At 50.0% G+C, this 19,728-nt stretch overlaps 1 protein-coding gene across 1 annotated transcript in view; it reads right to left on the bottom strand.

Annotated features, from left to right (window-relative positions):
- The window catches only part of LOC144137874 (valine--tRNA ligase, mitochondrial-like), a 140,814-nt gene that overhangs the window by 27,211 nt on the left and 93,875 nt on the right, over nt 1-19,728 (bottom strand). Inside the window, exons 18-20 of the mRNA XM_077669890.1 lie at nt 13,336-13,495; nt 7,986-8,122; nt 667-822 (exon numbers count right to left, since the gene is read on the bottom strand). Of these exons, the coding sequence (XP_077526016.1) occupies nt 667-822; nt 7,986-8,122; nt 13,336-13,495 (453 nt within the window). The remainder of the gene's footprint in view (nt 1-666; nt 823-7,985; nt 8,123-13,335; nt 13,496-19,728) is intronic.

Raw genomic sequence — 19,728 nt, 5'->3', positions numbered from 1 at the left:
CAGCATACAGCCACTTTCTTTTGTTCCCGCAAAAACTTGGCACGCGCACATTTTGTAACTATGTTCAGCCTAAAAAAAGGGAAAAAAAAAGGGAGAGGAGTGCCCCAGCATCAGCAGTGTCAGCTGGCTCCGGTGCTTCTCTCGCGCCCAGAGGCAAAAACAGAAAGTGGACACCAGCTAGCGGTGTGCTGAGAGGACAATGCGAAGTGCCTGACGACACCGCAACAGCGCTCGCGGCTTGTGTGCACTGAATAACCTCTGGCCGTCATGCTGAGGCACCCCGAGACATATTTTCAAGGCCCAGTGAACGTACAGAGTGCAAGCTCGGAACTCTCTCGAGTGGTGCGTGCCTTTCGCGCAGTTGGGTCGCCTGACAGACGCACACCACTCCGGATGCTTTCTTCTGAGTGCTCCTCTATCTCGATCCCATATGTAACTTCAGTTTTTTCTCAAGTAATTAAACATTTCTTTTTAATTCTCAAAACCTCATTTCTCCCATTCGATCTTCATTGTGAGCCACGACCAAGCTGACAGCAGCAGTAAAATCCGGCCCCCAGAGATTCCGAAATACCAATGGCTCTGTTGAAACCGGGCAGAAAACTCCCCTCTGCAATGACCGCAGCCTGTGTTGGCCCCCGAATGCCCACAATGCCCCTGGCCACCCACCAGGTACACGTCACAGAGCTGCTGGACGACAAAGTGCTGGATGGCCGCGGCCAGGTGGTGCAGGCTGCCCGTGGACAGGGCCTCGTTGCAGGCGCCCACAAAGCGGGACACGCAGCTCAGCACCCACCGGTCGGCCACGCCCAGCTCCGCCTCCATCTGGAACACACAAGACAGTCCGCGCGTGGACTCACTGAGGACTGGCTACACATGGCGGCATTTCTGTTGAACAAGGTGCTACTACTGCCACCACTGAATGGTGGTCGTTTTCATGGCTTCATCTTAGCTGACGGAGATGATTTTCTTGCACACTGAAACTTGTTTTGCAGCCATTTCCTCAAACCCTGTGCAGCATGCTGAAACAGCTGCAAAAGTAGCAGCACCCCGTCGTCTGTTTTCAAAGTACTTTGCAGTGGCAGTGAACCATACATAAAAAATCTTAGTGAGCACATAGCTCGCTTTAAAACATGTATACTATAGGAAACTTTAAGGGGTTCGTGAATGTTAAAAATAATTTGTAATATCAAAGTGAATAACAGTTTATTTGGTTCAACTTCAAACAGAACAGCACTACTGGAAATCCGTGAGTAAATCCTTAAAGTATTACACTGTTCAAAAATGTAAAAGTGTAAATGAACAGTTGGTTCAGCGAACTTGGACACATGAAATTAGGCCTAATTGAAAACGAGAAATGCCCCGCGAAAACACACGAAAAATGTATTATTTACAACAAGTTCAAACTATACTTAACACCGAATGTATCACACTTAGCAGTGCCTGCAATCAACCACCACAAACATGTGTGAGCTTTCTCCACTAGCTTCAACGGGCTTTTCTTCAAGGCACCGGTGACATGCGGCTAAATGACAAGAAGAAGGTGTTTTTGGAGAGTGCCTCTTCTCGCCTTGGCAGTGGGCCAAACTGCTCTCCTCTTTTGCATCCTGATAATCTAGTCGCCCTCAAGCTGCTCCGGTCAAGGGTCCCAAAATAGGAAAGCCCAGCTACATAAAGGCGCAGACCCTTGTATTTAATCAAGCGATGCAAAAACTTGACCCCCTTTTTTAGCCTGTAATGTTCTTTTTTTTTTTAAATAAGAGCACAGAAAAAACAAGGAACATGTATTGCTACACTCTTCTAGAGACCAAAATAAAGCTTTGTATACAAGAAGGTGTAGACGATTCAGCACCTGCAAAGCTAGAAGTTAGCTTGCAACAGCCCACGTCTGTTATCAGGCACTTTCCCCCATTTCAGACTCAACTCTTTCTATATGTTTACACTGGCCATGAAATTCCTTCAGATTCAACTCTTTTTGTATGTTTACATTGGGCATGAAATTCCTGTCCGATTTACAGAAGTCTCGGGCTCACGTGTGGGGACATTTGCAGCTTTTAAACATAAAATCAACACATTGTTTGCACTGAAAAAGAAGCCCGTGAGCAAGTGCAAAGTGGGGATGACACCACCACACCACGAGGACATGCTGGCATGGGTGTAACCCTCCGCGGTCCGTTGTTGGGCCCCGCCCCAAAACGCAACACAACCGTAGCAGTCCTCTGTCGGGGTACACACGACTTGGGCGTTCAAGATTAAATTTCGCGGTATTTTTCGCTGCGATGCAGCCGCATCCTTTGCAAACACGATGCACCATCTCTTGAGGGATAAGTGAACTTTGTTTGTTGAAGTTTTCTTTTTGCACTAGGGTGCAGCATAATGTTCAGCACGGGCCTTCTGGGTTGCAGAGCATTTTCATGTGCGTGCTGTTCACTGAGAAGCGTGGCCGCTTCCTCATTGCGTGCATTCTACGGTGGTGCACTTAGCGAAAGCGATGATGACTTCAGTGAGGAAGAGAATTGCGTGCCTCCATCAGTTAGTGATGACAGCGATTCGATAGAAGCTATTGACGGATTGATTGATTGTAGGGTTTAGTAACGCGCCGACGTGACGCAGGCGATAAGGCGTGCCGTAGTGGAGGGCTCCGGATTAGTTTTGACCCCCTGGGGATGTTTAATGTGCGCCGAAATCTCGAACACACAGGCGTTTTTCTTCTGACAGAAGCGAGCAACAGCATTTTCTAGATTCTAGGAAAAAAAAAAAAAGCTTTTGCCACCATTTCACTGTCTTTCGACAAAATGCATAGCTCACAGAGTAATGACTCGCACGGTGCCGTCTCCACCGCTGTCGTGGTCGTTGTCGCTCGCTTCTGTCGACAACGACCACGACAGCGGTGGAGACGGCACCGTGCGAGTCATTACTCTGTGAGCTACGCATTTTGTCGAAAGACAATGAAATGGTGGCAAAAGCTTTTTCCTGGCGCCTAGAGGTTTCCATTGTCAGTAGTTTTATTTGAACGTGTACACAGCTGCAGTACAATGGCGAGAAAGAGCAGCAAAACCTGCAGTATCGTCGCAACCTCATCCAACAGCTGGTGGGTGATCTCAGGGCTCGAGCCAAAAAGCGGGGCCTGTCTGCACGTATGGAGTGCGAGGAAAGGCTGGATAGGACAAGCCATTTCATCTACAAGCTCCGAGGCCGAAGCAGCACGGACTGTGCTGTTTGTAGTGATAGAAAAATAAAAGGAGGCAGGAAAAAAACCGTTTTTTTTGCAAAAACTGCAGTAACAACTCTGGCCTGCATCCCGGAGAATGCTTCGAATGGTTTAATTAACACGCTGCTCAAATATCAGTAAAGAAATTGCAAACAGAATGCAAGCGAAAAAAAAAAAAAATGTCCTGCAAGTTTTCCCTGCTTGGTTTGTTTTTCTTCCCGGCGCCAGAAACTGGCGAAATACTTGCAGACCGGAACGACCGCTAAGTGGGTAAAAATTCTGGATCGCAAAGGGTCAAAGACCGGGCTTATTTCCCACGCCTTATGCTGCCTCGTACTGAAGGTTTCCTCCCTACAACAGAGACGAACAACCATAGAACAGCGATTTGTTCTTCTTCTTTGAAGAGAAATGTATTAATCGTGGCTTGCCAGAATGCATACCCTCATCACACTAATACAGAAACAATCACAGCTGCAGTCTTTGCAAGGGATGAAAGTTTTCACCATATGAAATATAATATCGAAAGCAAAACTACAAGCAGCGGGATAGCTTCTGTAGGTTTCGAAGACTATATTTGGGCAAGTTGCTACACGTCAGAACGTAACAGTGTAAAAAACAGGGCAGAAAAAAAGAAGCGACATACACAAGCACTGGACTGTGCTGTATGTTTTGCTGTGCGCTTTAAATGTTTGTTTTATTCCACAGGAAAAACGAACATTTTATTTTTCTGCAGGCTAGTTACGAAGCGTGCTTAAAACAAACTCTAAATTTCAGTTTTCTTATTGGAAATCTGCGGTACATTACCACTTAAATTTGTAAATATTTTCTTTGATGCAGAACTATTCGAACAAAATCATTATTTACTTCATATTCACTTCTAAGCAGAAAATCACTATCTGCACCTCAAGCAGTCCACACTCTACAGCCAAACAGCTATGTCCAGCCCCATGCAGTTTGGAAATACAGTTAAACCTCGATGTAACGAACTTCAATGTAACGAAACCCTCGATGTAACGAACCACGGAATTTTTTGTAACTTCAAGTGTATGCACACCATGTATTTTCACCTTCTGTGTAACGAAGTCCCGTTTGCCGGAATTTCAATGTAACGAAGTTTCATGGAGAACGAGGCACGATATTTAAGTTGTAGAAGTAAATTTTGGGAGACGCAAGCGCCGAAATGGGGTCCCAATAAAACGCGAACGGCGACACGGGTCGCCCAATGCCGCGGATGCAGCCAGCCACGGAGTCTTTGATAAGTCCCTTGCCTACAAACTGCGTGGCGTGCATACACGGCTGGCGCACTGTTTCTGTCGGAGCTTAATCGTCTACTGCTTAATCGGCATCAGCGTGAACCGCACGCAGCGTTTTCTCCCTGCAAAAACGCAAAACGCGCCCCGCAAGCCACAGGCGTGCTGACGCAGCCGCGGAGACCACCCGCGCGATGCGGGTAGCTCCAGCGACCGCTTCTAACCTCTCGCTGAAACGCAACTTGAGGGGCGTGCGAGAAAAAAAGCGGATAACGTGGGCGAAATTTTCATTGTAAAACGTGACACGCGCCGCTTACGAAAGCACCCATCAAATATCCTCCGCGGTGGTAAGCCTACTCGCCGCTGGCGTTGCCGCCGCCGCCGCAAGCCGCCGCTTTGCACTTCGTTCGAGTTCGCTCATGCTTGTTGGGTTTCGTCGTCCCAGCAAGCATTTGTGAATCTTTATGAGCCTTGCACGCGCATTTTTTTTTTTTCACACCGGCGTCCGCGATTGCGTGCCGGCGGCGGGAAGTGACTCGCGCTGCGCGCAGCGGTGGGAGGAGCCTGAGCAGTTTCGCCATGGTTTCGCCAATGGGGAGGCGCGCACCCTACGGCGGGAGCTTCGAAGCGCTCGGGGATGCTGGCTGGCTAGACGATAAGGCTGCCGCGAAGGATATTTGATGGGCGCTCTCGTAAGCGGCGTGTATGACGTTTTACAGTGAAAATTTCGCCAACGTTATCCGCTTTTTTTTCTCGCATACCCCTCTCGTTTGCCCCTCGAGTTGCGTTTCAGCGAGCGGTTAGAATCGGTCGCTGGAGCTACCCGCATCGCGCGGGTGGTCTCCGCGGCTGCGTCAGCGCGCCTGTGGCTTGCGGGGCGCGTTTTTGCGGGAAGAAAACGCTCCATGCGGATCACGCTGATGCCCGCGTAGACGATTAAGCACCGATAGAAACAGAAACAGTGCGCCGGCCGTGTATGCGCGCCACGTTTTCTTTTTCAGGAAACGCTTCACGGGATGAACACTTCATTATAACCGCGAATTTCAATGTAGCGAAATTTCAATGTAACGAAGTAAATTCCGAATTTTACCGACTTCGTTACATCGAGGTTTAACTGTATTTGAAAATGCTTCCCCAGCTACCTTGAAGCTACACACTGCCTCCACTCACCAATGAAATCCCCTGTTTCACCACTCTTTTATTGGGAAGTACCAAATATAGTGGACATCATCCCAGTCCAGTCTGAATGATGCCTCAAACAGCCCCATTTTGATACCCCTGCCACACGGCAAATCAAATGTCATTCAAAGTGAGTGACATTAGCTGCTAATGAGATCTGGTTCGGCCGTGCGAGCCTCCGCAGTGAGACAAATGTCATTTGGCAATGACAGCAGTGACAATTATAGAGCGAGCTCACACAGCTGAGAAATAACAAGGTAAATGCATTCATAATGTTTTTTTTTTACCCTGTAAGATTTTGAAAGTAAAACAACTTTTCCTAAGCAAACAAAAAAAAGTGTATCCCTGTTCTAGGTGACACATGTAGACATCAAAAGCCAAGACAAAGCACACAACAAATTCATACAGTGTAGACCATTTATAACATAACCGCTTATAGTGCGGGACCGGATATAACGCGGGTTTTTGCGACCACCGGTTTGCATCCCATAGAACTCAATGCATAAGCATACCGCTTAAGATGCGGTTGGCCGAAGCACAATACCGTTTATAGTGCGGTTTTTCGGCGGGTTTGCTGATCGACCGGCGCAGCTGGGGCATCGTTTTAGGGTAGCAAAAGAAAAAAGAAAGGATGAAATCGGCCATCTGACGCAGCGTGCACGCCTTGCCTTCCTCTAACGTAGACACCCAAAGAAAAAAAAATAGGCACCCTTTAGTTCGTGCGTACCTGATAACCACAATTGACCTTGCTTGATGCCCCTCGGAAGATAGCGACAGACTCCCCATCCGCGCGCGGCAAGTGATTTTATTAATCGTGAACCGCATGGCCCGTTTTCGCGCACGAATCGAGCACATCAACGTTGCGCGGTTTCTTTTTTTTTTTTCGTGCTCGTATCGACGATTCCGCGCTTTCGGTGGCTTCTTCGCGTGGCAGTGGGAGGAGCCTGACGACTTGCACCAATGGGGAGACGCGTACCTAATGGTGGGAGATTAGAAGCGCTCTGAGCTGGCTAGCCGCGCCAGAGATGTTCAGGCTTACTACCGCGGTATTTTTTGATGGGCGCTTTCACAAGCAGCGTGGATGGCAGTTTATATTCCACTTTTCGCCCACATTATTAGCTGTTTTCTTGCATGAGCATCTTCGCTTGCGCCCCGTGCGGCATTTCAGCGAGCGGTTAGAAGCGGTCGCTGGAACTTACTGGAACTGCTTGCACCGCTTCACGGCCAGTCCCGACGCCATGTTGCCGCCTCTTACCGCGCCGCCCACACCACGCCAGTTGTATCCGCGCTGGCGTGCACTGCACGTTTTCGCGGTACCAAATCTACCACGCAGTTCACGCTTTAGAACGTTCTTGCAGATAAGCCACCGCTCTTTTCCTTTCCGGACATTCGAGCCGCGCAAAGCCGAAGATTTCAACCACCAGTACGTTGCGCTGATAAGCAGCCGCCTTCGGCATCGTGAACACAAGCTGGGGTAAAAAAAAAAAAATCCCGCTGGCGTTCTTATCGCGTCTTGCGGCATCTGTTCATAGACGCTAAAAACGCAGCCATGGTCTTTCAAAACAAACACAACGGAAGTTAAAGCCGCGCTCGCCGTTTGTGAGACTGCGCTTTTGCCCTGCAGCAGCGGCTGATGTTAAAAATAATACGAAATATAGACCGTGCCTTCGTTTTTAGGTGCTGTGCGTTTGAGTGATGATAAATATAGGTTGACTTGAGAGATAGGTGGCGATGTGGTTGAATTCGCGCGTGTTTTGGTTATAGTGCGGTACCGCTTATAGTGCGGATTTTTGCGGCTCCCGCGACATACGTTATAAGCGGTCTACACTGTATCTGGGTAGCAGTGAACATGGCCAAGCTTTGAAAAGGTGTTGTTTGCCTCCTTTTCTATCTAAAACTACATTCAGGAAGAAATGCTGATTAGCTGCTCCATTTTAGAGACAGTGCTCTTTCGATTATTCTAAAACTTTCTTGTGTAGTGACGAGCCACCGCTGTCAAAGTTAGTTACTGATTTGGCTCGGAAGCAAATGCAAATGCACTTCCTGAAATCATTCGATCACCATTAGCCATTCCGTATTTTTGTGCAGAGCCAAACTACTGTGATTCACAGCTAATGTCCGATCTAAATGTCATTCGATTTGCCGTGTGACAGGGCACAAAAAGACCTCTCGGCTCCTTGCTTTCCCAGCAACTAGTGAATGCAGAAAGGGCAATGGTTAGAGACTGCTCGCATAAAAACCGGTGCGACGAGGTCACCATGCCAGCCTAGCCCAGTGTTTTTTGGGCGAGCACGAAGGCCAGGATGGGGAGCAATCAGTGCAGTCGAGTGCTGTTCTACTGAGCGTACCTCCGAGAGCGGAGTGAAGTGGGGCCGGCCGCCCAGCTTATCGCAGGCCGACAGGAAGAAGCGCGTGGCCTGCCAGAACTTGTTGCAGAAGTGCAGCCAGTGGACGGCGTCCTTCATCTGGAAGTTCACGTTGCTGGCTGCGTGGGAGGAATGCACGCTCACGCCTGCTACGCACACTTGTTAAGGCAAAATACACGCTTGTTTCATCATTTTGTTTAAAATAAAACCGGTAACTTGATAACTCACTGAGCTAACCAGCCCTGAAAGCATCGCTTCCACCCTCTTTCTCTTTCACGCACACTCAGACGCACACGCACAGACACACAAAAAAGATGGAACATAGACATTTACAAGTTTTCAAATTTCGTGGTGCTTGTCGGCAGTGACATCACTGCTGTGTCACCTCCATGCTAACATCGAAGCAGTGCAATGAAACAAAACCGGGTCCACCCCAACAATCACACAATCATGTTTCCTGGTGGTAGCTTTGTCCTTAGCCCCCAACAGCACAAACTACTTATAACAATATAGAAGTACCACCAAAAAGTAGCTTTTATAACCGGCAATTGTGATAACCAGATTGTGCATAAAAAGATCCCATTCAAAGCATTTGTTGCTTTTCAGCCAGCCATGAACAGAAAAGAAATGCAACTGTACAGATGCATGGACTAAGCAATGCATGCACGTTCTCAACACAACCCACATGGAAGGATAAGCGCCCTCTAGATAAAAGCAAGTGTCTGCACCTCATCCTTGTCTCTCTTTTTTTTTTTTTTTTTGACGATAGCAGCTTTCGTACAACTGAAGCAAAGTTTGCTATTTTCTAAAATCCCAATGATTAACAGCAACCTAGAGGATGCAGTTCAATTATTTAAAATGACAATGCTATGGTGTTATTCCGATCTCAAAGGCATTGAAAAAATGCTCCCTGTCCCACTTATCTCATGGACCAGCTGGCAGTAGATAGAAAGGGCGGTCGGGAGGTGGCTCCCTTCACGGCTACAATGGTTGCGCAGAATGTGGCAGTCATCAACTTTTTCTGGGGACTAGAAATATAGAAAATGCTGCGGAGATAATGAGTGATGGCACTTATTGTTTTAAATTGTGCATGATCGCACATGGAATGCGCCCATGATCTCCCACAAGTCTCATAAGGCAATAGCTTCAGTTGGCTGATAGTGCCACACTGAATTATTATAACCGATAAGTAGTGACTATGGTAAAGTTTGAGAGAGACAAAGAATGATCAGAGGGTGTGATAAAACACTCGGAGCAGGCAGTAAACCAAATATCTGCGCTGAAACTAGTTGTAAGCTATGTTAAACACAAAATACAGCGGAACCCCAATAATATCACTTCCAAGGGACCGCACAAGAGCGTCGTATGACGGGGTGTTGTATGATCCGGGTACGGGTAAATGCCCGCCTAGTAGACGGTTTTGCGCAGCAGTTGGGCGAAGAACTTACGTAAACTACCGCTTATAACGTATGTCGCGGGAGCCGCAAAAATCCGCACTATAAGCGGTACCGCACTATAACCAAAACGTGCGCGAATTCAACCAAATCGCCACCTACCTCTCAAGCCATCCTAAATTTTTTATCACCCAAACGCACAGCGCCTAAAAACGAAGGAAGCGTCTTTATTTCGTATTATTTTTAACATCAGCCGCTGCTGCCGGGTCTCACACATTGCAAAAGCGCGGTCTTACAAACGGCGAGTGCGGCTTTAACTTCCATTGTGTTTGTGTTTTGAAAGACCATGGCTGCGTTTTTTGCATCTATGAAGATGCCGCAGGACATGATAAGAAAGGCCAGCGGGATTTTTTTTTTTTTTTACCCCACCTTGCGTTCACGATGCCGAAGGCGGCTGCTTATCAGCGCAACGTACTGGTGGTGGAAATCTTCGCGCGGCTCGCTTGTTCGGGAAGAGCGGTGGCTTATCTGCACAACGTTCTAAAGCGTGAACCGCATGGAGCGATTTCTCACGAAAACGTGCAGCGCACGCCGCAAGCGCGGCGACGCCGGCGCGTAAACTGACGTAATGTGTGCGGCGCGGTAAGAGGCGGCAACATGACGTCGGCACTGGCCGTGAAGCGGTGCAGGCAGCTCCAGCGAGCACTTCTAACCGCTCGCTGAAATGCCGCACGAGGCGCAAGCGAAGATACTCATGCAAGAAAAGAGCTGCTAATGTGACCGCAAAGTGGAATATAGACTGCCATCCACGCTGCTTGTGAAAGCGCCCATCAAAAAATACCGCGGCGGTAAGCCTAAACTAAAGTCCCTTCATCTGATCGAGGGGCTTTAGCCTAAACACCTTTGGCGCGGCTAGCCGGCTCGGAGCGCTTCGAATCTCCTGCCATTAGGTGCGCGTCTTTCCATTGGTGCAAGTCGTCAGGCTCCTCCCACTGCCACGCGAAGAAGCCACCGCGAGCGCGGAATCGTAGGGTCTATTCGTTTCACCTGCACCGCGTGAACCAGTTCAGGCGGTGCCGCACTTCGCCGTTCGTTTCAGCGGTGCAGCTCGCGGCACCTGAACCGCGCCGTTCGATTCACCGGTGGTGCCGACGGGTGCAGGACGGGTTCACGGCTTTGCCTGCACTCCCTGCAGAGGAGGTGCAGAAGCAGACGAAAAAAGTGCAGGGCTGGTTCCGCCGATGGCGGAACCCACTTTGCACCGCTGTGAACTGGTTCAAGAGGTGCAGGCTGAATCGAATAGACCCGTAGACGCGAGCATGAAAAAAAACGCACGCGCAACGCCGATGTGCGAAAACGGGCCATGCGGTTCACGATTAATAGAAATAACTTGCCACGCGCGGACGGGGAGCCGGTCGCTATCTTCCGAGGTGCATCAAGCAAGGACAGCTGTGGTTATCACATACGCGCGAACTAAAGGGTGCCTATTTTTTGCTTCTGTGTCGAAGTTAGAGAGCAAGGGGTGCGCGCTGCGTCAGATGGCCGATTTCATCATTTCTTTTTTTCTTTTGCTACCCCAAAACGATGCCCCCTGCGCCGATCGATGAGCAGACCCGCCGAAAAACCGCACTATAAACGGTATGGTGCTTCGGCCAACCGCATCTTAAGCGGTATGCTTATGCATTGAGTTCTATGGGAGCCAAACCGGTGGTCACGAAAACCCGCGTTATATCCGGTCCCGCACTATAAGCGGTTACGTTATAAATGGTCTACACTGTATATTTAGCTCGTTTTCAGGTAATTTTCCAACCACGAGCTGAAATCCCAAGTTCTTAAAAAGAAAAACGTCTATTTCGTGCCCCCCTCCCCTTCACAATGCCTGCACTAGCCCGCCAGCCATGCGTCGCGAGGGCAAAGTAAGCTGGCAAGGCCGACGCAGCCGGGCAAATTGGGAGGGGAGAAGGCAAGAGTGTGAAACTGGCAAGGCCAAGCGAAACAAACGAAAGTACGAGGCAGTGATGGAAAAAAGGCGGGAAAGTAAGGAACAGAGAGACAACGTGGCTTTCAAAGACACTGATAAGCAGAGAGCAGATAGGTAAATGTGGTAAAGGCTGGATAGAAAGGACCGTGGAGTAGGGAAGTGCGAATACTCAAATATTCGAATACGAATCGAATAGTACCTGCTCGAATAATTCGATTCGCGAATCGCATATCCACTATTCAATTTTTTTATTAGTCGAGTGGGTTTTCTGAATGTTCCCGGCTCAGCGAAAGCGAGAGATATCGGCCCATGCTAACGCACTGCTGGTACACTGTCTGCTTGGAAAGTCTTATCCAAATCGTGCATTCAATGCGCGTGCCTACAGAGGTCATAAATTTTATGTCACTAGATGGAGTAATTTGCGATTGCATCGACAAGATCTTTCCTTCGTGCCATTGACCTTGGCCGTCATTTTGAATACTGCGACCCGGATGTGTACATGTTAGGGCAGCTTCCGGTAAAGCAATCGCCGCCGCTATAGTTGTTTTTGACATTGCCTCTGTCAGCGTAAAATAAAAAGCGGTTCTGGCTTTTTTTAATGCAGTTGGTGTATGTTTCTAGCATGTTTTTTTTTACTGCAGGGGATAGCACAGGCTCACGCACGATGACTGTAGTGTGAGCTTTCCTTCCACAACGTATCGTTCACGCTCGCCATGAGCTTATAATGAAGTCCCTCATCGTAGTCCGTGGTTGTGGTTGTGCCGTGTTTTCGTGTCATATTGTTCATACCTGTAAAGTGCTCGCCTTGGAGTTAGGAGGCGCTGTTTAGTCATTGCCTATGGTTGCAGTACAGCAACTCCAGAGCAAGTCTTTTTTTTTTAATGCGTATTGTGCTTGCTTGGGATTCCTGCAGTACTGCCTCATAGTGGTTCGGCGACTGCACTACTGCAAATGAGTTGAAAAGTGCATTCTTCAGGTTCAAAAAGAACGCCATGACTCCCAAACACACGAAGTAGCCTGTTTTTTGAACAAAAACCTACGAAAAATCGAAGCCTGTCAAAATAAACTGATATTCGATATTCGATTCAGAAGTTACTATTCGGTATTCACACACTCCTACCGTAGGCCGATGCGGATGTTGAAACAAAGGAAGAAGCTTGAATTGAGCGCATGAGGAAAGTGGGTGTTCGGTCATCGCCATGGGGTTGCTGCGTACCTATGTGTTTTCATGCTTGTTGGCTCGATGGGAGCTTCGAATTCGCGGTACTCCAACCACCTTGACTTCGACTTCTTGTGGTTGGCACGTTGGCATCCTGCTGTTGCGTATGACCATTGATGGTTAACTCCCACTCGCCAGTACCCGCCTGCTTGCTTGCATGTGTTCAGCAAATGGTCGGACCCGCCTGTGGACCTTTGTACATCGAGCAGTGTCAAACGGGGTCAAGAATAAAGAGGAGTCGGAATGAGGCAGTGAAGTGGTGTGAAAGGTGGGAAAAATGGCCATTTATCCCCGCCAGGGTCCGTCGTATAAAGCGGAACTTGCGCACCCGAGCAGTGTATAATCGAAGTTTTTAATGCATTGTTTTTTTGGGGAGTTTGCCGGGACCACGGTGATCCGTCATAAGCGGGTCATCGTAAAACGGGGGGACGTATATCGGGGTTCCACTGTACTATAATCCAAGTGCAGATTCAAGTCATGCAAAATTTGGTGGCCCAAGATAAAAGCACGAGTACTTTTTGAAAAATGGTAGTTTCAAAAAAAGTAACTTTTCTGTGATGCTGCTCTTTTTTTCTTTTTTTGGCACCACAGATGGAGCAGCCATTAGTGGAAAAGCCTCTTCCCAGCGGCTTGGGTAATGGCCGCTGCTTGTGCGTGTGCATAGGTGCTGCTCTCGGTGCCTGCCGTGCCACCCAGCCAGCCGACTGCCCATGGAGGCTCCCAGCCCTGGCCCCCTACCCTTGACGTCGTAGGAGAGCAGGGCCAGGCGCAGGGCGTCGGCGCCGCACTTGGGGACACCCGACGGGAAGGTGTGGCGCTGGGACCGCAGGGCCACCGCCAACTCCCGCTCGCCAATGCAGCCCTGCCGCTGCAGCTCCCTCGTGGATTGCTCCAGCTCCTGCGCACACCATTGCTCTCATTACACAGGTGAGCTCAAAGAAAGGGCTGCCCCCTACAGTGTCCCCAAACAACCGAGTGCACAAGTGAACACCGTCCCAGGACTGTTACGGGGGCACAGACGTTAACGAATGGTGACAATCCCCCATTCTGGGCAAACAAATTGCCCTAGCGAGGGATCACAACATTTTCACTCGCAGCACACACAAAATGAAGAGAACACTCTACAGGAGGTGCTGGACACCTTTTTGGTCTCAAAGTAAATACAAAGCAAATAATGATGCCGATGGAGTAGCTGCTCATCAAGGCGACCATTTTTGAGGCGGAGCAAATGTTTAGCAATTTATAATAAGAAAACTGAAATAAACCATTTCTCAGAACGCTCCAATGACTACACAGCCTCCAGAAAAATAAGAGGGTCCGTCAAAAGGGTTACGAAAATTTTCCTGGGGCATAAAAAAAAACACAAAGCTATCCTCCTGCTCTTAGTGAAAGGCGGTTTAATTGCTAACAAGCAGTAAAAGCGAGAGGCGGGAAGCAGCGCAGTCTGTTCCAGGTGAACCGGATAGGGGATCGCTGATCTGACCACAAGGACGCACAGAGATGATGCCAGCTTGATGCTTCCGGCACATACCCGAACAGGGATTGGACGATCGAGGTCCGTTAGTCCTTTCACTTTTCTTCATTACAATCACCCTCCGCCGAAGAGAGAGCCACCCTGGCGACCTACGGTGAGTGCAGCACAAGCGGATCGTAATAGGGCTTTAGGCGAGAGACGTGGACAGTTTCGCGGCCGCGACGGCGAAGGTCTTCCGTTGGCTTCAGTGGTTCTACAACGTAGTTAACGGGGGAGGAAGAATCGATGACACGGTAGGGGCCGTGATATTTAGAAAGGAGCTTTGAGCAGAGACCAGGAGTGGCAGACGGTATCCACAGCCAAACGAGATCGCCAGCACTGTAAGAAGTCGATGAGTGCTCCTGGTCATGACGGTGCTTCTGTTGAGCTTGGTCGCTCGGCGTAAACGAACGTGCGAGCAGGCGGCACTCTTCTGCATGGCGCGTTGCGTTAGAAAGGAGATGGCATTCGGACGGATCAGGGCTGTAGGGAAGGATGGTATCCATTGTACACGATGGCTCCCGTCCGTATAACAAAAAGAAAGGTGAAAAACCTGTAGTGGTCTGCACGGCCATGTTGTAAGCGAACGTTATGAACGGTAGCACGGAGTCCCAGTTCGAATGGTCGGGCGCGACATACTTTGCGATCATGTCCCCAAGCGTGCGGTTGAATCTTTCTGCCAGTCCATTGGTTTGGGGATGGTAGGCGGATGTGGTGCGGTGCACAATTTTGCATTCTGAGAGGAGCGCTTCGATGGCCTGAGAGAGGAATACACGCCCCCTATCGCTTAGGAGTTTCCGTGGTGCACCGTGGCGTAGGACGAGGGAGTGCAGAATGAATGCACCAACCTCACGTGCCGTGGAAGCGGGAAGCGCTGCTGTTTCGGCATAGCGGGTTAGGTAATCTACTGCCACAATTATCCACCGGTTACCAGAAGAAGAGTATGGCAGTGGGCCGTAAAGATCAATGCCAACGCGCTCATACGGACGAACGGGGCACGGCAGGGGCTGCAGCGGGCCGGCTGGCTTGGGGACAGGCGACTTACGTCGTTGACAATCAGTACAGGCACGAACAAATCTTCGCACAAAGCTGTACATACCACGCCAGTAGTATCTTTGACGAAGTCGGGTATAGGTCTTCAAGAGTCCCACGTGAGCACTCTGAGGATCATCGTGGTAAGCGGCACACACCTCCGCGCGGAGACTCCGTGGAACCACAAGGAGCCACTTGCGGCCATCCGGCATGTAGTTGCGGCGGTAGAGGAGGTTGTCGCGAATGGCAAAGTGAGCAGCCTGGTGACGCAGGGCCCTAGGCTGAGGAAGGGTCGACAGTGAAGACAGGAAGTTGCCGATAGTAGCGATCCATGGATCTTCTTTCTGCTGAGAAGCCATGTCTGAGAGAGTCAGCGACGACAAGGTAGAGTCCGTTGTGCTGAGGTGTGCCGTATCAGCGGACACCGGGGAGCGAGAGAGGGCGTCGGCGTCAGAATGCTTGCGGCCGGATCGATACATAACACGAATGTCGAATTCTTGTAGACGGAGGGCCCAACGAGCAAGTCGTCCCATGGGGTCTTTGAGAGACGACAGCCAGCACAATGCATGGTGGTCGGTGACAACATCAAAGGGGCGGCCATAAATATAGGGGCGGAATTTGGTGAGCGCCCAAACTATGGCCAAGCATTCCTTTTCGGTCATGGAATAATTTCGCTCGGCCTTGGTGAGAGTTCGACTTGCATACGCTACAACGTATTTGTCGTAGTTGGGCTTCCGTTGGGCAAGCACTGCACCGAGACCGACGCCACTGGCGTCAGTGTGCACCTCCGTAGGAGTTGCTGGGTCGTAATGCCGGAGGATAGGTGGTGAGATTAACAGACATCGCAAGGAAGAAAATGCTTCATCACAATCCGGGGACCACGCAGAAAGAGTGTTATCGCCGTTCAGCAGTCTTGTTAGGGGGGAAACGATGGTAGCGAAATTTCTGACGAAGCGTCGGAAATAGGAACAGAGCCCGATGAAGCTCCGGAGGGTTTTCAAGGAAGTCGGCTTCGGAAAGTCGGCGACAGCACGTAGCTTATCGGGATCAGGCGACACACCATCTTTTGAAACAACGTGGCCCAGAATAGTCAACTTGCGCGCACCAAAACGACATTTCTTTAAGTTTAGTTGGAGGCCGGCAGCGGTGAGACACGCCAGGATCTGGTGGAGACGAGTTAGGTGTGTGTCAAAATCGGGAGAGAATACGACGACGTCATCTAAGTAACAAAGGCATGTATGCCACTTGAGACCACGCAAGATGTTATCCATCATTCTCTCGAATGTAGCAGGTGCGTTACATAAGCCAAATGGCATGACGTTAAATTCATATAAACCATCCGGGGTAACAAAGGCGGTCTTGGGGCGGTCCGATTCCGCAACCGGCACTTGCCAGTAGCCCGAGCGCAAATCAAGGGACGAGAAGAATTCCGCACCGTGTAAACAATCGAGAGTGTCGTCGATGCGAGGGAGCGGATAAACGTCCCTGCGGGTAATCTTGTTTAGGCGGCGGTAGTCAACACAGAAGCGCAAAGACCCATCCTTTTTTTGTTACGAGGACCACGGGCGACGACCATGGGCTTTGGGACGGCCGAATGACGCCGCGCTGTAGCATGTCATCCACGTGCTCACTAATAACACCACGTTCCGGCCCCGACACACGGTAGGGTCGTTGTCGCAAGGGAGCATGATCGCCTGTGTCGATGTGATGGGTGACTGTTGACGTTTTACCCAACGGAGCTTGTGCACAGTCAAAGGAAGAACGGAACTTGTTAAAAAGGGCGAGAAGCTGCGTGCGCTGTGTGGGATCCAAATCGGCGTCCAGGGACTGCTTGAACACGTCGGCGGACAGTGAAGCGTCGGTAGAAATGGACGAGTCCAGGGCAGTGAGCGAAAGCGCAGCGGGATCATCGCAAACGTCGAAGCGGCTGATGGAGCGCATAGCTTCAACATGGCCAATTGACTCTCCATGGAGCAGGCTGACAGAACAGTGGGTTTGATTGGAGATAAGCATTCTTGTACGCCCACCTTGCACTGTAAGAACGGCGAATGGGAGTGGCAACTCCTTCCGGCGAACAAAAAGGTCGCCTGGTGTGAATAGGACAGGTCCATCGGGTACGGGCGCACTAGCAAGGTCAACCATTACGGAACTTAGCGGCGGGATATCGACGTCTTCGTCCACGGTAATCTTCCATTCACCAAACAAATGCTCAGACAGCGGCGGATCGTTTTGGGAAATAAGTTCAATCTCGGCCTTGGCACAGTCAATTACTGCGTTATGGCTTGACAAGAAGTCCCATCCAAGAATAACGTCATGGGAACATGAAGACAAAACAACGAATTCGATGGTGTAGACAGTGTCTTGGATCACTACTCGAGCAGTGCATGCAGCCAGTGCTGACACATGTTCAGCACTTGCAGTTCGAAGCGAAAGTCCCGACAGTGGCGTCATAACCTTTTTCAGATAGCGGCATAGTTTCACACTCATAACAGAAATCGCGGCACCAGTATCCACAAGAGCAAGAATAGGAACTCCTTCAACAACTACGTCGACGACATTTTTCGGAGATACACGAGGACTTTGACATTTTGCTACGTACGCAGTTCGTGCCTCCGGAACTGCGGGAATTAGTTTCCCGCGTCATGAGGCGCTGACTGACGACGCATAGGAGAGATGGAGCGGCGACGAGGAGAAGGCGATCGGTGACTCGCGAACGTCTGATGGTCGGATTGAAAGGATGGTGACGGCGGTCCCGCAGGTGTGCGACGGGGAGCTTGGCGGGAAACATACACTGGACTATGAGATGCTTCAACCTGCTGCATTGCACGGCGACAGTAACGTGCTACATGTCCTGGGAGACGACAGGAAAAGCATATAGGTCGGTTGTCCTGAGTGTGCCACGGATTTGTCTGCTGTACAGCCAATGGCGCGGGACGGCGGAACTGGGAGACTGGCTGAGGAGTGAACGTCACAGGCGCTGGTATGTAGGGTCCAAACGAGGGGACAAAGGAGTGGACAAGTGGCGGGGCAGCCCTTGCAGCGCATTCGGCGTACGTCAACGGAGCGGTCACTGGCGGTGCTATGGTAGCCATGGTTGGAACAGTCAGCGGGGCAGCGGGTGTAGTTGACTGGTGTGCAGGTGATAGGGCTTCGGCGACCTGCTCCCTGACGGTGCGCTGAACAGCTTGAGGCAAACTTGGTGCAGGCTGCTCTACAAAAGGTACCAGCGAAAGTTGCCGAGCGACCTCTTCCCGGACAAAGTCCTTAATCCTCATCTCAAGCGATGCTTGTTCAGAACTGCACGATAAACTTGACAGTTCTGCGCCCGTCCCGAGCGACTTTTGAACAAAACTCCTCTGCCGCCGCAGCTCATCATAGCTTTGGCAGAGCTTAATTATCTCAGCCACGGTCTTTGGGTCTTTGGACATCAACATCTGAAACGCGTCGTCTTCAATTCCTTTCAGTATGTGCCGAATCTTTTCTTGCTCAGACATATCCATGTTGATACGCCTGCAGAGATCCACAACGTCTTCGATATAACTTGTGAAATTCTCGCCGGGCTGCTGCGCGCGTACGCGAAGACACTGTTCAGCGTGCAGTTTCCGCACCTCTGGCCTGTCGAACGCCTCTGCGAAGAGGGTTTTGAATTCGCCCCACGTTTTGATGGTCCTGCCGTTGTTCCGAAACCAGACCTCAGCCACTTCCCTAAGGTAAAACTCGACATTGCTCAGCTTAGCTTTGTCATCCACTTGTTGTAGACGCTCACTCGCTCGAATGTGGACAACCAATCCTCGGCATCATAATTACCTTTTCTGGTGAAAAAGGGCGGGTCACGCTGACGGATGGTGCCGGCACAGATGACCGGTGGCACCGGTGATGGTGGCTGTTGGCCTACGTCGACGGGGTTGACGGGCAGTGGTACGGTGCGGTTGCGAAGCTCCAGGTTGGTTCACCTCGTACCCAGCTCCTCCACCACTTGAAAGGCGGTTTAATTGCTAACAAGCAGTAAAAGCGAGAGGCGGGAAGCAGCGCAGTCTGTTCCAGGTGAACCGGATAGGGGATCGCTGATCTGACCACAAGGACGCACAGAGATGATGCCAGCTTGATGCTTCCGGCACATACCCGAACAGGGATTGGACGATCGAGGTCCGTTAGTCCTTTCACTTGTCTTCATTACATTAGCTTTATTGATGGTATTATATTTTACGAAATTGGGGGAGGGGAGGTTTCATCTAATGTGATGATCTCAGCCACAAGTGCTCATCCCAACCACAAGTTTAGTGTAATGAGGGTGTATTCTGAAAAGTAACTCGTTCCTTTTAAGAAGAAAACAAATACAGCAGCTTCGTTATTGTTGACGTCTGTAGAAAGGAAACTGTGTATAGAACAGCACAATGCATGAAACACTAGCCTGACTGTTAATCCACCGTCACCAAACTCGGTACTTTAATTCCCATTTTGCGCTTGTTTATGGGTTCCTTTCCCAATACTACAGTCAAATCCGGCTAAATTGAACCTGTTTGCATCAAATTATCCTGCATATCGAGCTATTTCTGAACACAGTATATTTTCAATCAGAATATACA

Source organism: Haemaphysalis longicornis, unplaced genomic scaffold, assembly GCF_048455015.1.
Source record: "Haemaphysalis longicornis isolate Haplotype H1 unplaced genomic scaffold, Haemaphysalis longicornis Haplotype H1 scaffold_1, whole genome shotgun sequence".
Taxonomy (NCBI): Eukaryota; Metazoa; Arthropoda; class Arachnida; order Ixodida; family Ixodidae; genus Haemaphysalis; species Haemaphysalis longicornis.
The sequence above is the reverse complement of the archived record's forward strand: the minus strand, read 5'-3'. Positions and strand labels throughout refer to the sequence as shown.